Raw genomic sequence first — 15,465 nt, 5'->3', positions numbered from 1 at the left:
TGGAGCTGGATGATGGGGAAGAGAAAGTATTTGAAGAAATAAGGGTAATGTCTGCTTTTATCTAGTTCTACGTGGTATTCTCAAGGCTCAGCAAGGCACCTAGTAGCCATCAGGCATTTGATGAACATTTCTTGAATACACCTGCAGTGCAACAATGAGTAAGAGGAAGGCACATGAGTGCTATTGTAGGGTTTAAAGACCATTAGGGGCCAAAGAAGGGAAACAGCACGGCTAAGAGGAAGTTTAACGGAAGTGGTGTGTCTTCAGCAAGGACCTGAAGGATGAGTTCAGTCTGAGGATGTATACAGTTCACAGAATGTGAGGAGACGCAGAAGTGCATTCCACGTAAGAACACATCAATGAAGACTTGGAAGTGACAATAATGTGGTTTTGAGTCGTTGTCCCTTTTTATACAGAGGGACACATTCCAAGACTCCTGGTAAGTGCCTGAAATGGCAGAGTAGCGAGCTTCATATATACTATGTCTTTTCCCCCTCTACATTCATACCTATGATGAAGATGAACTTATAACTCAGGCACAGTGAGAGATTAGACCAAAAATCTGACTATACTGTACTCATCCTTCTCCTCCTTATAATGATGTAAAGTGATAAGATGCCAAAACTATTTCTGAATCTGTGGAACCATCCCTTCCTTGATGTAAATGGATCAGTGTCACTTGTTTTGGGGGCTCCCTTGCTGAAGTCTTCATATAGGCTCAACGCTTCTCGGGCGCAATCTGCTGCTGTCCATCAGAACACGTTTTCCATTGGAGTCTTCCACTCCCAAACATATCCCTTTCCCACCTTATCACACACTGTGGGCGTAACTTTTGCAGGTTGAAGTGTGACAGCAAAACTAGCACAAATTTATTTTTTCTTCTTTGCAATGTCACAGGTTTGTTCTTATCACAGATCCTAGCAACCTCAAAATATGATTCTTCTTCCTTGTTATATCAAGAACTTTTACCTTTTCACTTACAGAAAGCACTTTATGGCTTCTCTTTGGCATATGGCTGTTGCCAGCATCACCACTCTTGTGCTTCGGAGCCATTATTAAGTAAAATAAGGGTGACTTGAGCACAAACACTGGGACACTGGGACATGGATCTGATAAATAGAGAAGGCTACCACAGGACTAGTGGGTGGAGCATGCAGAGCACAGAGATCCTGGACAAATGGTTGATGATTCATCTCCAGAGTGGGACAGAGCAGGACAATGTGAGATTTCAAGATGCTCCTCAGAATAGCACACAATTTAAAACTTGTGAATTATTTATTTCTGGAATTTTCCATTTAATATTTTTGGACTGCGGTTGAATGCAAATAACTGAAACCATGGGAAGTGAAACCGCAGATAAGGGGGGCCTCTTGTACCCCCTGGACGGGAGTGGTGGAAGGATATTAGACATGAGGTTAAATGGGTGAGTTGGGGTCAGAACGTGAAAGTCTTTAGAAATAGAAAATGGAGAAACCACTGAAAGTTTCTGAACAGGAAGCTTTAATGATGAAATCAGGGCCCAAGGGAGGAAAAAAAAAAAGAGTGTAGCGGTGACATTCGTGCCGGATTGGAAGACAATATTACAGCCGAAGGGAAATGGTGGTTGTTAAAAACGTGTATATGAGAACACCTGACAGAGCGGCACAGACTAGGGCTTGACTAAGAGTTCGCGGAATTTAAATACTGGGCAAATCGATACATCATTTAATCCAGGATCAGAACCTCTGTTGGTTAATGAAATTTTCATAAGTTTCCCTAGAAATCTGTAAGGCATTGAGAATATTATTTACTTTATAGTATTTCCTTTTTATAAGATTTCTAAAGATCAACTTTTAAAAACTACTTCGTGGCTCACCCAATGCCTTGTTCTGCTGGTCACTCGGACATGTGTTTGGTACTGTCCATCCCTACACTCGAATAGATTTATAGGCAAGATTTTCTCCTTGGATTTTTAAAATGAAAGCAATACTTAACATATCTCATTTACATTTAAGTGCCACCTTACCCCAGAGTTTAAAAATGGAAAAGACCTTGAGGCTTCCGGTCACACAGAGGGAGAAACTGAGGCCAAAAGTGGGTAAGCGAGCCAAGAGCTGCCAATGGTGAAGCTGGGAATCAGGTTTGAACCTGTGACAAGGAACGATAGTCGGGAAAAGGTTTCTTCCAACCTTAGGAGGCTGAGCTATCCGGGAACCTCCGAACCGCTGAAGGTTGAGCAGAACACCCACCCACCTTCAACGCCCAAGCTCAGGTACCTCCATCCCTAGGGGCCCAGGCGAACCTTAGACCACGGCTCCGCCTCTCGCGATACCGTCCGGCCTTCGCCCTCCGGCTCCCGCTAGGCCCCGCCCCTCACCTCAGCCTCTCTGTCGTCATTTCCTGTGGGTCTGCAGGCCAACGGAGAAGATGGCGGCGCTAGGGGAACCGGTGCGGCTGGAGAGGGGTAAGTGCGGCGGATGCCCGAACTGAGAAGGGCGGAGAGGGTGGAGAACGGCCGTGTCGCAACCTGGGAGGAGGAGAGTCCAGCCTCCGAGACCCGGAGCCAGGCAGTCCCTCACACGGGCGCCCGTCACCGCCGACGTCGCTGCGCCCGGCCCCAGGGAGGGCGCTTGTGGAGTCTGGAGTGAGACCCAGATCCCTCGCCTGTGTTCAGGTGGACCGTCCCGGGGCACTGCACAGTTGAACATCACCTGTCCGCCTTCGTAGACGCACGGTCCCTTGGAGGGCACAAGCGACGCGGCGTTCCTAGATGTGTTACCCAGAAGCAAACATCACACGCCCATTTGGGACGGGCTTCCTGCACAGCCCGTATTTACGTTGCAACAACCCACTGTCCTCACTTTCACACACATATCGCACACGTGCCGGACACATGGGACATTGCCACGGGACCCCCGCCCCATTTACGCACAAACTCATCTTTACTTTCAGTACAATCGCACTTTTACTTGCATTGGAGTATTTCCTGGCTTTCGTGCCCCTCCCCTGTACGGAGAAGGTGCTTTAAGCAGATCAGCAGGAGATCCTGCTGATCTGGACTTGGGAGTGTTACAGAACTAGGTGGAATAGTGGTAGATTGTAAACTAGTTGAAAGTCGAGTCGTATTCCTTCTTTACAGAATCTACAATTGCAAGTTGTGGCAGGTTGCTTGTTATTTAGAGCAGACAGTCAAGAAAAATATACCCGTTCGCTGGAGAATTAAAAACCCAAAGCCAGTGAAAATGCATGGTTATGTTCCTATTAGAGTTCTGTTACAGATTTTTGACATTCCGGCTCTTTCCTCCCCACATCCTTTAGTTGAAACGGCTTCAAGCATGCATTTTGGCAAACCAATAGTAGAAGTCATTGGTTAATCGTTAAGAAGTACAAACTAAGCATTTTGAGTACTAGTTTGTAGTAAATAGTTTAAGAAGGAGATCTGATATATCTTGCAAAATCAACGTTTGCAATTATAGTCTGAATATTAAGTAACTAATGCCCTAAGAAGGGAATACATTTTTTAGAATTACTGTGTTTAGAGAAACTTCTTCCCTCGTGTATTCATATGCACACTTAACATTGTTTATTCTTTATGGTGTTCACTTTTGTAAGGCTCTTTATAAATGGCATTGTTTCCCACCAGTCCACCAGACCATTAATTAAAGCATAATTTTTGACAGGAGTAGCTGGTCTGGGAAGACTTACTAAATAGACCTGAGACTGTTTAGTAAGTCTTTGTGCTTCCTCCTGAACAAAAAGGCACTGTGCTTTGTTGATGGGAACAGGGGTGTGTGGTGTTAACAGGAGTAGGTGTTTTTCTTTGAAGCTCTTTGTAGGATTCTAACATGTTGGTAGTCTTTTGTATTTTTAGGCAGTGCAGTTTGTGAAATTTAACCTCTGGCATTTAGTTTTGGTAGTCATGGATTTGTTTTTTGCTATTTCAGAGTTGTTTTGAGATCCACAGTAGAATGTTCAGCACCTTAGTAGGATGAATTACTTGTGGCTGCCACTTAGCAGGAAAAGAAAGTCAGTACATCAACTCTGATTCTTTTTTAGAATTCTGTTTGACAGACTCTATTTAACATTCCCAGCAGGAAGCCATATTAATTCTGTAAAGAAAAAGTTCTCGTTCTTTGGTATAATATAAAATTTTAAGTAGAACTCCTTCCACCTAAAAGGTGAAAAGGAATAATAGAATAATAAGTACTCTAGCCCTCTGGGGGTTATTTCTTACTTCTTAATTGGAGAGGGGTAAAGAAAAAAATGGAAGTAAAGATAATTGTTAACAGTGTTGTAACATGACTCTGAATCTCATAAAATGTCATGATTCATAAGACACTTATTCTCACACTTCTCAGTGAGAATTGTCTGACATGATTAATATATGTGTGAAAATGTGTATTGCTTCTTATGATTGATGCCAAATGTAACGTAACATTTATGCTTCCTACATGCCTACTTGATGGGTTTAGTCACCAAGTAATTTTACAGGAGAGAAACTGACACACAGGGAGGTTAAGTAATTTGCCCGAGATCACACAGCTGGTATTGAGACCAGATTGACGAAATTGTTTTTAATTTTTTATTTTGTTAACATGTATTTGATGGTCTTAATTAAAACACTGTTTTGATTCTAAGTTATGTTACTCATTTGTACCATTGTTGTAAATGTCTCTGCGCCACTAACTACATCTGTAATTGAGTAGTTAGTATTTACATATATATTGTGTTTTCCTTTGGGAAATGAGCAGTGCTTCAACTAACACACAGTGTTTTGTACTGTTCAGGCTTTTGATCACTAATAATGATAGGTGAACTTTTATCAACTCAGTAGTTACTGATAACACTTCAGCTTCTCTGAAGTGTGGACAGTGTTCATTCATGTATCACATTTTTTAGCCCCAGTTCTTTCCTGTGACATTTAATATTTTATGTTGTTCTCCTGTCTCTCAAAGATAATTTTTCTGAGATTTTGTAAGTATGCAGTATCAGTATTTCTTCCTAATCTATTATAACATTTAGGATTCTTAGATTTTTACATTCCTATCCTCATGTGTATATGTACACCCCTCACACACACAGGCTTACAGTCTCATGCTTTTTTTTATCCATGTTTTTCATATTTTTGTTAGTCCTTGAAGAATTAATCCTAACTATTACACTGTTACATACATATTTAGAGAATCTTCGGAGAAAATTATCTATCAGTGCGTATTTGTTTAACTCTAGATATATGTAGAGCAATTGAATTGTTGGAAAAACTACAAAGGAGTGGAGAGGTACCACCACAGAAACTTCAGGCTTTACAAAGAGTCCTTCAAAGTGAATTCTGCAATGCTGTAAGAGAGGTGAGTTCGTGGGATTGAAATTTACTAAATACTTGAGTTAATTAGATACTATGAAATTTGGGCTCAGAATTTCTTAAGAAAACAAACTTTAGAAAAACATTAGAATCTGTGCTTTGCATTTTTGGAATTTCTGAATAGAAAAGCATTTCACACAGATGCATAGTTTTTCGTAAAATTTAAACACCGTCATTACTTCATAGAACTTCAGCACGGTATTTTCTGAACTTCACTATCATTCGCTTTGGGTTTTATAGGTATATGAACATGTCTATGAGACTGTGGACATCAGCAGCAGTCCTGAAGTGAGAGCTAATGCAACTGCAAAGGTAAATTTTCTTATTTAATTCAAATGAGAAAAATTGTCCTGGCTGGTGTTACTCAGTCAGTTGGGCGTCATCATGCAAACCAAAAGGTGGTCAATTCAATTCCCATTCAGGGCACATGCCTGGGTTTGGGGCCAGGTCCCCAGTGCCGCATTCGAGAGGCAACCAGTTGATGCTTTTCTCACACATCAATGTTTTTCTCCCTTTCTTTCTTCTTCCCTTCCTCTCTCCCCCCCCAAAAAAAAAACTTTTAAAAATGAGAGAATTCTTTAGAAATCAGAGGTTTTGAATCTGCAACTATTAGATTCATAATAGGCTTATTTTGAAAGCTAACAGTGTCATTCAGTCTATACTGACTGTCTCAAGTATAAGAAATAGAACCTTTTTTATTGTCTTTACGAAAATAATCTACCATGTAGATTAGTTAATGCATTAAAAATACAGTTGGACACAAATAATAATATATATAATTCATAGTTATATATAGTGCACATATTTAATTATATCATCAATTACGTAAACTGTTCATCTGAGTTTTGAGGTGTGAATTATTATCCCTATTTTATTGGTGAGGAAGCATCAGATTAAGTTACCTGCCTCAGACTACACAAATAGTGAATGGTAGAGCTGAGTGGGGTACTTCCCCAGGTTTCTCTTTGCTTTCTTTACCTAACACCGCAAAGAAGGAGTTATGCCAGTAGTAGGTTATCTCGTTAGAGCCTCAGTGGCAGGTTTTATGTGCTTGCTATACCAATGTTCCTCAAATAATTCTGGCATTGATCTTAGTGTTCATCATATGTGGTTAGAATAAGTTAATGTCAGCAGTAGGTGATTCATACTAGAATTAGTTATTAGCAGATAATTTTTCATTGGTACTTACCAGTTCACAAAAGGAAATACTAGCTTCTCTGTTGAATACAAACACTTAAACATGTGGGTATGGTTTGAAAAAATACAAAACAACCACAGAAACTTGGCTTTAATTCCTGAGTTATATGACCTACACTATAGGCCCCCAACCGCCAAGTCACAGACCAGTACTGGTCCAGGCCTGTTAGGAACTGGGCCTCACAGTAGGAAGTGAGCTTGAATGCAGTGTGCTTGAATCGTCCCCAAACCATCCGCCCCCACCCCACCTTTCTGTGGAAAAATTGTCTTCCACAGAACGAGTCCCTGGTGCCCAAAAGGTTGGGGACTGCTGACCTACACAGCTTACTGGATATTTGAGCCTTAGTTCCATTATCTGTAAAGTGGGACTTCTTTTGAAGCTGAGAACGTAGTGGCATTCAACAAATCTTGATTTCCTTCTCCCCTTCCCATTTTTGCTCATAGATCTTGATCCATCACAAAAAAAGTTGTACCCAATTACTTGATTATCTTTAAAAGCAAAATGAAACTCCAAATATCACCTTTGTGTTAGATTTAGTCTAGATTCGTCTAAACTTGAAAGTGTTAAAGATGCGGCTCTGTTTCATCTGTGGGGTTCTAGTTACCTAGGTAATTAATCAACTAGAGCAACAAAAACATTCGTGTTTATATGTACTCCTCGATATCGAGTTATCTTTTTGATGAGTTATTTAGTGTACAGAACAGATAGTATAGCAGTCAAAAATGACTGCATATAAGGACACCTACCTCCTTCTAGGGTATGTAGGTAGGCTGCATCCTGCACAAAGGGCCTTGAAGGAGTGGGGCTGTCCAGCCCCAAATCCCAAGATTGCTGGCACGCTGGAGGAGGCCTTCTCCTCTTGAATGTCATTGTTGATCTGCCCAGCGCCTGCTTGCCCAGTGCTGCACAGTCCTGGGTACTGGATGGGCTGACTTGAGTACCTCCTGCAGAGTCAGAAGGTATGCTTTCCAGCCATTCTCTCTCCAACATCATTCCCTTTGCTTACTTTCTCCTTACAACTGCCAGTGAATTTGTGGGTATTCCGATATCAAAAGTATGCATTTTGAAGATAGTTTTAAAAAGACTAAAGATCTTAAGTAAAACAAAGATCATATTATTAAAGATGTAAACTTTTCTTTCAGGCTACTGTTGCTGCATTTGCTGCCAGTGAAGGACATTCTCATCCTCGAGTTGTGGAGCTACCAAAAACAGAAGAGGGACTTGGATTCAATATCATGGGAGGCAAAGAACAAAACTCTCCAATCTATATATCTCGAATAATTCCAGGAGGGATTGCTGATAGACATGGGGGCCTCAAGCGAGGAGATCAACTTCTTTCTGTTAATGGAGTGGTGAGTGTTTCATTTCTATTTGTAGTAATGCGTTGTGACCACTTGGGGGTGTATGTGCATTACAGGAACAGAAGATGTGGAGAGGGATTTGGAAGCTTTGTAGTTCAGAAATCCCTTGAGGGGATCCGAGGCAATGCTATTTAGTATTATGACGTGATTTAGAGTACTTCAAGTGTATTTTGCTTTTTTCCAATGTAAATTAGCAATGTTTAGTGTGATTTTGTGAAAAGATTAAGCTCTTTGGTAGTAGTCAAGCTCTTAAAGTAGTCATGTTAAATTAGAAGTCTCCCCCTCGTCTTAGAATGTTACTTTCTTGATTTAGTTCTTGCTTAGTGGAATAATAGGGCATGCAGATTGATATGCTAATTATTTGGGTTTTATAAACCAGTTCCTGGTGTACAAACAAAATGATTTAGCAGAGGATTTCATACAGATTAAAAGGGTAAATTAAAGCTAGGTTAATTCATAGATTTATAGTGTTGAAATGGTATAACATTACAACTTTCTGACTATATGCATTTTAAGCATTTTTGCCTTTTGAGTGAATTACAAAACCTAGATATTCATTGTGTTTTTTTTTTCTAGAGTGTTGAAGGAGAACATCATGAAAAAGCTGTAGAATTGCTGAAAGCTGCTCAAGGAAAGGTTAAATTAGTAGTACGATACACACCCAAGGTTTTAGAAGAAATGGAGTCACGTTTTGAAAAAATGAGATCGGCCAAACGCAGACAACAGACCTAATGCAGTTCAGAACTTTGTATTCCATTTTGCTTCCAGCTAGAGAAGTTGTACTTGTGACCTACTGGTGGCCGCAATGCCAATGATTGTAAAAAAAACAGAAACAAAAAATACCAGAAACTTCCCATGAAATCTCCTTGCCATTTTATAAATGCCTGTTTTAAAATCATTTGTGATTCCAGAGATGCATATACTTTTTTTCTGATAAGAAAAAGTAAAAGGTGATAAGGGCAATTCTGTCCTGCTCTTTTTACAGGCCTTTTTTCAAATGCAGATTTTGTCATAAAGTTGTTACAGATTTTTAAAAACACTTTTTGAATATTAAGATGTATTTTACATTCTTTTTTTTTTTTAAGGAAAAAGTTTTCTTCATTTGGCTGCTTATTTAAAAACAACAGTTCTCCAGTTCTTTTTTGCTTACTTTATTTTTTTTAACCTGTAAAATTTCTTTATGGTTTTCCAGGAAATTAAATGTAACAGTTTCAGCTACAACAATTTATTGCACTGTCAATGTTAACATCACTGCTGTATTTTGTACTTTGAACACAACATAATATGTATAGTCGTTGGTAAATCAACTCAGCACAGTGGAAGTTTTTTACTTTTATTTAAACATAATGTAAAATGAATATGCATTTATACTGATTTATAAAAGTAAAATTTTAAACACTAAAACAGTCATTGCTAAACTATTCTTTCATAATTGAGTAGCAAGGCAAGAGAATATAATTTGTTTTTTAGCATTACTGATTAGGTCTCTGTATTCAACAGTGTGTTAAATTACAAATGCAAAAACAGGTTCAGGTGCATTCTTTGCAAATTTTTTAATGCTCTTCATTTCTGTTTAAGTATGTTTCTTATATTTTGGTCCTTCCATTCCTAGAGATGAGCCAATTAGTTTGTGATGGGAAATAGTGGAAGCAAAGAAGAAAAAGTAGTACTTTAATATCACTAGTCTGAAGAATTACACACCCTTACTAGGTCAGTTTAAAGACTTGGTTTTAAATAAGATTATAGAAGGATATATTTAAGATATACAGAAATTATGAGGTGATGCAGTCATAAGAATCTGCAGACTTGTCAGGATGAGTAGGAATTTATTCGTATTAAAATGGTTGGATTTAGAGATGATCTTTGTTTATGATTCAAATGAGGGGAATTCTGAGAGGTCCTCTCAGTTGCCCACTGGCTGTCACTATTTTACCGAAAGGCAGCTTTAGTGCAAGACTGACTGAGCTCATTTTAAAAGCTGAAATGAGAGAGTTGAGGTTCATTTTTGGTCACAACTTATAGGAACATTTGTATAATTTTTAAAAAGTGACAGATGCTAAAAAGACGATAATTGTTTGAAATAAATGAGAACTTTAGACCTTGTTTTAAAAGTGGGCATTTTGTAACATTCCTTCGGGAAGACTAGCAATGCATACCTTATTTTGCATGTTTGTGAGCACTGTGAGTCTTAAAAGATTATTCCGGTTTTCAGTGACTTTTCAGAATAAAAGCCAATCAGCATTGTTATTTATCATTTAGGTATTGAACACTGGATTGCATGGTTGAATGTGTCTTTAGTCCACTACAAAATGTGCTTGTTATTGATAGGAGTGTTGTTAAACTGTATATTTTCAAATTAATTAATGTTTTTTGAATGTTGAGACCAAAGTAGTGTAGGAGAATTATGGATTTATTTTAATTTAATTGTAAAGTTATTAGAGGTATTTGTTGTAGAGCTTTGTATATTAAAGACAGATATTGGTGCATATAAAAACAGTAATATTATTCTCGTATTCTTGCATTACAGGGTAAGTAAACCCAAAAGAAATCTTATTTTAGTATAGCTACAGCTGCAGTCGCTTTTGAGGGTGTGTCAACATTCATTATAAATTATAGCTTCTTGGTTCAGTATCTCAGCTGTTTCAGAACTTGCAGCCAAGTTAAATCTTTTTTGGTGTTGAAACTTAATAAGTTGAGTAAGCTATTTTTTTCTTCTATAGTAATCCACAATCTGTTCTTTGTGTGGGTTGGCACTTATTTATAATTCTTAAAGATAGCTTAAAGGAGCCAAATACAGTAGTTCTGCTTGCTACTGTTGAGCATGAATAGCAGTAGTTTGTTTTCATTAAAGCAGTTTTCACAGTGTATCCCAGAGTTTTCAGTCCTGACTGTAGAAAAAAATCAATCAATGGCAAAGATGTACAGTAGTGATTTGGTATTGTGAGGAAATGAAGGAACTTTTCATTAATAAATGTATGATTCATGAATATAACTAGGCACGTTAGTAAATGTGTAATAGGTGTTTGATTTGTAGAGTATAAATATAATTATCGCCTCTCCTCAATTTCCTTTTTTTTTTTTTTTGGTATTTCAAAATGGATGAACTGCATGATTCTGAACCTTTGCTTAATAAAATGCCCTGCAGAACTTTAAAACAGACTGATACCTGAGTCCTATCCCACAGCAGCTAAATCACAGTCTCTGAGGATGGGGCCAGGTGCCCTTTTTTTTTTTTTACAAACTTTCCAGGTGGTTCTGAAGGACCTGTAGGGTTGAGAACCACTAATTTTCCCCTTTACAAAGTGTTCTAATTACACTGGACTACGTTTGGAAGTATCAGAATACAATAATTTACAGCTACTATTAAGCAGCAGCAAATACGATGATTGGTTGTATTAATTTGTTTAGGAACAAAAGGTACGTGGCATTCTTTATTTGGGAAATAATTATAGTCTACCTTTTAAAAAGAATAAATTTGCTAGTAGTTTAAACTCAAACTTTTAATGTCTGTCATTTTTCTACTCCCTTTGCCTTTTTAAAACTTAAAAAGGTAAATGTTTATCATTTGAGAAAGCATGTTTAAAAATCGCAGATGAGAAATAATGTCATCGATAATTATGTGCTGTCTTAACATGGCCACTTTATTAGCAATATACTAGATTATAGTGGCCTAGTTCTTTGGGGTTGGGTAATTCGGATGTTTTTAACAAAACTACTGTCTTCTAAATTTTTGAAAGTTGTTCAAGTACTTAACATAGTTTGGCTCAAGTCCTTTGTTTACAATTTAAATGGATATTATAACATTTAATAGAAGGAATGGTCGTGGCTTATCAGGAAAGAATATCAGCATGACTTGGTGTAGACTTAAAAACACATGTTGTGAATACTTTATGCGGAATGGTCATTAAAATATTAAGGACTCTAGTCATTGTATTTCCTGAATAAATGTATGTTTATGGATTTTCTAATTTATACTTTGTTGTCTCCTCTGCTAACAGTCTGGTTTTATACTTTTTATTGTCCAAAATTTCAGTAATAGTGTTATTTCAAAGGTTAATGCAGTTCTGTTATATTTAGATAGTGGAAAAAAACAAATCACTTTTAAATTTTCAAGAACTTTCAAACTGATTTGTATCTAGACATTGTTTTTAAAAATACTGACGAGCAGTATGCGTCTACTTTAATTCTGTAGTTTGAGGTAAAGAAAAAGAATCTCCAAAATGGATTTAACACTTTTTTAATAGATGACTTTATCAATTCTGACTCTAAGGCTTATTTAAAATAAATTTGTATTAGTTATGTTCTTGTTCTTTGGATCTGAAAAAGTCGACGTAACTGCACAACAGATGTGTTTTTGAAAGCTATGTATAAGGTAACTTTTAAATGAGGTAAAAGCAAAATCCGTGTGGGTTACTGGCATGAAACTTCAAATTCCTGTATTTTGCTTTGTCTTTCATAAAATATAACTACAGAAGAAAAACTCTTGTGCTGTGTTAAGAGAGGCAGCACGGTACGTGGTTGAGAGCACAACCCGGGGCCTTACCTCCCTGGTTTGACTCGGTACGTGGTTGAGAGCACAACCCGGGGCCTTACCTCCCTGGTTTGACTCGTAGGTTCACTGCTAGCTGTGCGTGCTTGCACAGGTTACTTCACTTCCCTTCACCTTAGTCCCCACAGCTGCCATGTGTAATAAGAATGGCCGCAAGTGTTACATTGATGTCTGTTAAGCCCCTTAGAAAGATGCCTGACATAGTAAGTGCTCTTTGTGTTTGCTATTATTTTCATCAAAAGTAGCATCAGCACCTGATTAACTAAAGGAAGACATTGTGGCCAGTAGTTAAAATGAACACATTCTTGGTTTTGATGCCTAGAAAAAAGATAACATTTTGTGCTTGAAAACTTTAAAAGAAGTCGGATTCATGAAGAGTTTTCAGATTTCTGCCTATTCTGAATGAACTAGAATTCTAAAATTAGGTTTGGGGAGTGGAGGGTTAAAGTCACGTACACAATGAAAAATTATTTGAATATAAGTTTCATTAAGGAATTCATTCAATCAGGAAAGCAGTTTGTGGGGAGAATATTATATAGCCCTAGAGACAGTGAATTGTTGCAATGGGTGTCCGATGGTATAAGGTACAATTCACCATCATGAATTTTGAAAAAGAGTGAAATATACCAAGCAACCACAGGTACAACAGAAAGCACGTTAGCTCTCCTAGTTTCTTCAGTTGAAAATTTCAGTAAACCAGATTATCCATTCTTTAAGTGTCCCAATTCTAGTTATATTCACTATGATTATTCTGGTTTTAATGAAGTGGCTGTGACTGGTGTGGCTCAGCACTGTATTGAGCCCTGGCCTGCAAACCGAAGGGTTGTGGGTTGGATTCCCAGATCAGGACACATGCCTGGGTTTCAGGCCAGGTCCCCAGTGGGGGTGGACGAGAGGCAAGTACACACGGATGTTTCCCTATCTCTCCCTCCCTTCCCCTCTGTCTAAAAATAAGTAAAATCTTTAAAATATGTATATATAATGAAGTGATGACTGAAGTTTTGTGCGTTTATTTCTGTGGTGGCAGAAAACCTCCACCTGATGAAGCCTTTATAAAGAGCAAAAGGTAATTTCATACATTGCCCACTCATTGATTTTATTCCTTTGATTTTAAACTTTCTAAAAAAGAATAAGTGCTTAAGTGACAACAAGGTGTGTGTAAGAGCTTTCCTCCTCATCAGCTATAGACATATTTAGGACACGGTCAAGACTTAGTCCTGTTATACAGTTTTCTGTAGGAGTAAGTAGGGAAGAATTCTAATTTGTTATCTCCGCAATTGTTAAATGGGATAAAAAGGAGAAAATACACCCGTTGGCTGCAGTTAAGTTTCACTTTTATGGCAGTGTTAAACATTTACATTGCATCAGCAAGTAACAACCAAACTTTTCATTTTGTTCTTGTTTTTTATTTGGCAGGTTTAATTTGAAAGCATGAAATAGCCAAAGGAAGTTTTGGTTTTTTTTTTCTCCCTGGTATCTCTATACGATACCCTTTGGGCCCAGAGTTTAGATAACTATCTAATTTTCAAGTTAACGTTTCAAGGTATTACAGCTTGAATTGGATCACCCCCTCCAAAAAGAAACCCAAAACAGTATGTTGGAGTCCTAACCCCCAGAGTGTCTTTATAGAGAGAGGTTAAACTGAGATTATTAGTGTGAGCCCTAATCCAATATAGATGGTATCCTTATTAAAAAGGAATGTGGACATGGACACACACAGGGAGAAGGCTGGGAAGATGACCGCAGAGATCGGGGTGACGCTTCTACAAATCAAGGAATGCCAAAGATTACCAGCAAACCACCAGAAAGAAGCAAGGGGACAGGCATGGGCAGATTGTCCCTCAGTCCTCAAAAAGAACCAACCCTGAGATCAACACCTTGATCTTGAACTAAAGCCCTCTAGAACTGTGAAACAAAACCACCCAGCTTGTGGTACTTTGTTATGGCAGCCCCAGAAAAGTAGCATGTGAGAGAATTTACATTCCAGTGGCATCATCCAAAATGATGTGGCTTCCCCTTGTGCACTAAGGCTTCAGTAGAAGTGGTTTGTGTCCAGAAAGGTCCAAGGTTCCTGGCCTTTGGGGGTAAGAGGAACGCCGGGCTCTTTGTTTCCCATGGTGGAAATGGGTCCTCTAACACCTGTGCAACTATAATTGCGCTCATACCTGCAAGTGGCCACTGACTCACCAGCCTCTCAGAGCGGAGCTGCCTCACTTCCAGCTACCAGTTACTGCAGGGCTGTATCTTTGCCAACCCGAGGACATTCCAGGAGTTGGCAGTGGCAGGAAGATTTATCACTGAGAGACGTTTCTGCAGTGGCATTAGCTACACTTAAGAAGTGATGGGAATTTGTCTTTGGCCAGGGGTATTTCACCTTCTACACGTTCCTGCTGGCTCCTTAAGGTCCATGTGCCTGATGGCGTTAATTCAACTAGAACCAGTTCTGTTGCTTCATCCTTAAGACTCTCCGTTGTCCTTCAGATAAAATCCACATGTCTTGCCATGATTGAAAAGGTGGCATAGTTCATTTTTTCTTAAGCCTCGCCTCATTCCAATCCACACCAAATTCCCCTTGTGGGAAGGCTCTTTCTCGTTCTTCCTCTGGCTGGCTGCTCCCAGTCAGGAGTAAGCTAAAGTCACTACCTCCGTTAAGCCTTCTGTCCACTCCCATTTTAAAGGCAGGGTTTTCAGCCTCTGTTGATGTGGTGGCACCTTGTTTAAATCATGTGCTTTATTGTGTCTTCCCCATTAGCATTTAATTTCTAATTAAATTCCCCGTGACAGGCGGATCGCAAAGGTGCCACGTACGTCTGTTCCCCCATCAAGTTACACCGTGCCTAAACCCCAGTGTGGTGATCTGTTACACGCTGTGGATTTCACTGACTTTCCATAATTCCACAGGTAGTTGAAGAACTTGGAGTGGCATCATTTTCAAAAGAAATAAAACAATGCGTGCCTCAGCTAGACACAGAATTCATCAGCTGATCTTATTAAAATAAATGGCCAATGAAGAACC

At 38.7% G+C, this 15,465-nt stretch overlaps 1 protein-coding gene across 1 annotated transcript; it reads left to right on the top strand.

Annotated features, from left to right (window-relative positions):
- Nucleotides 1-2,358: 2,358 nt before the first annotated feature.
- Nucleotides 2,359-12,199, top strand: LIN7C (lin-7 cell polarity scaffold C). The gene is made up of 5 exons (XM_037040420.1): nt 2,359-2,443; nt 5,209-5,327; nt 5,582-5,653; nt 7,682-7,891; nt 8,477-12,199. Exons 1-5 carry the CDS (start codon nt 2,407-2,409, stop codon nt 8,630-8,632), a joined length of 594 nt encoding a protein of 197 aa, XP_036896315.1. The 5' UTR covers nt 2,359-2,406; the 3' UTR covers nt 8,633-12,199.
- The last annotated feature ends 3,266 nt before the right edge of the window (nt 12,200-15,465 follow it).

This window comes from Sturnira hondurensis, unplaced genomic scaffold (genome assembly GCF_014824575.4).
Source record: "Sturnira hondurensis isolate 20B ecotype Veracruz unplaced genomic scaffold, ASM1482457v3 Scaffold0002638, whole genome shotgun sequence".
Lineage (NCBI taxonomy): Eukaryota > Metazoa > Chordata > Mammalia > Chiroptera > Phyllostomidae > Sturnira > Sturnira hondurensis.
The sequence above is the reverse complement of the archived record's forward strand: the minus strand, read 5'-3'. Positions and strand labels throughout refer to the sequence as shown.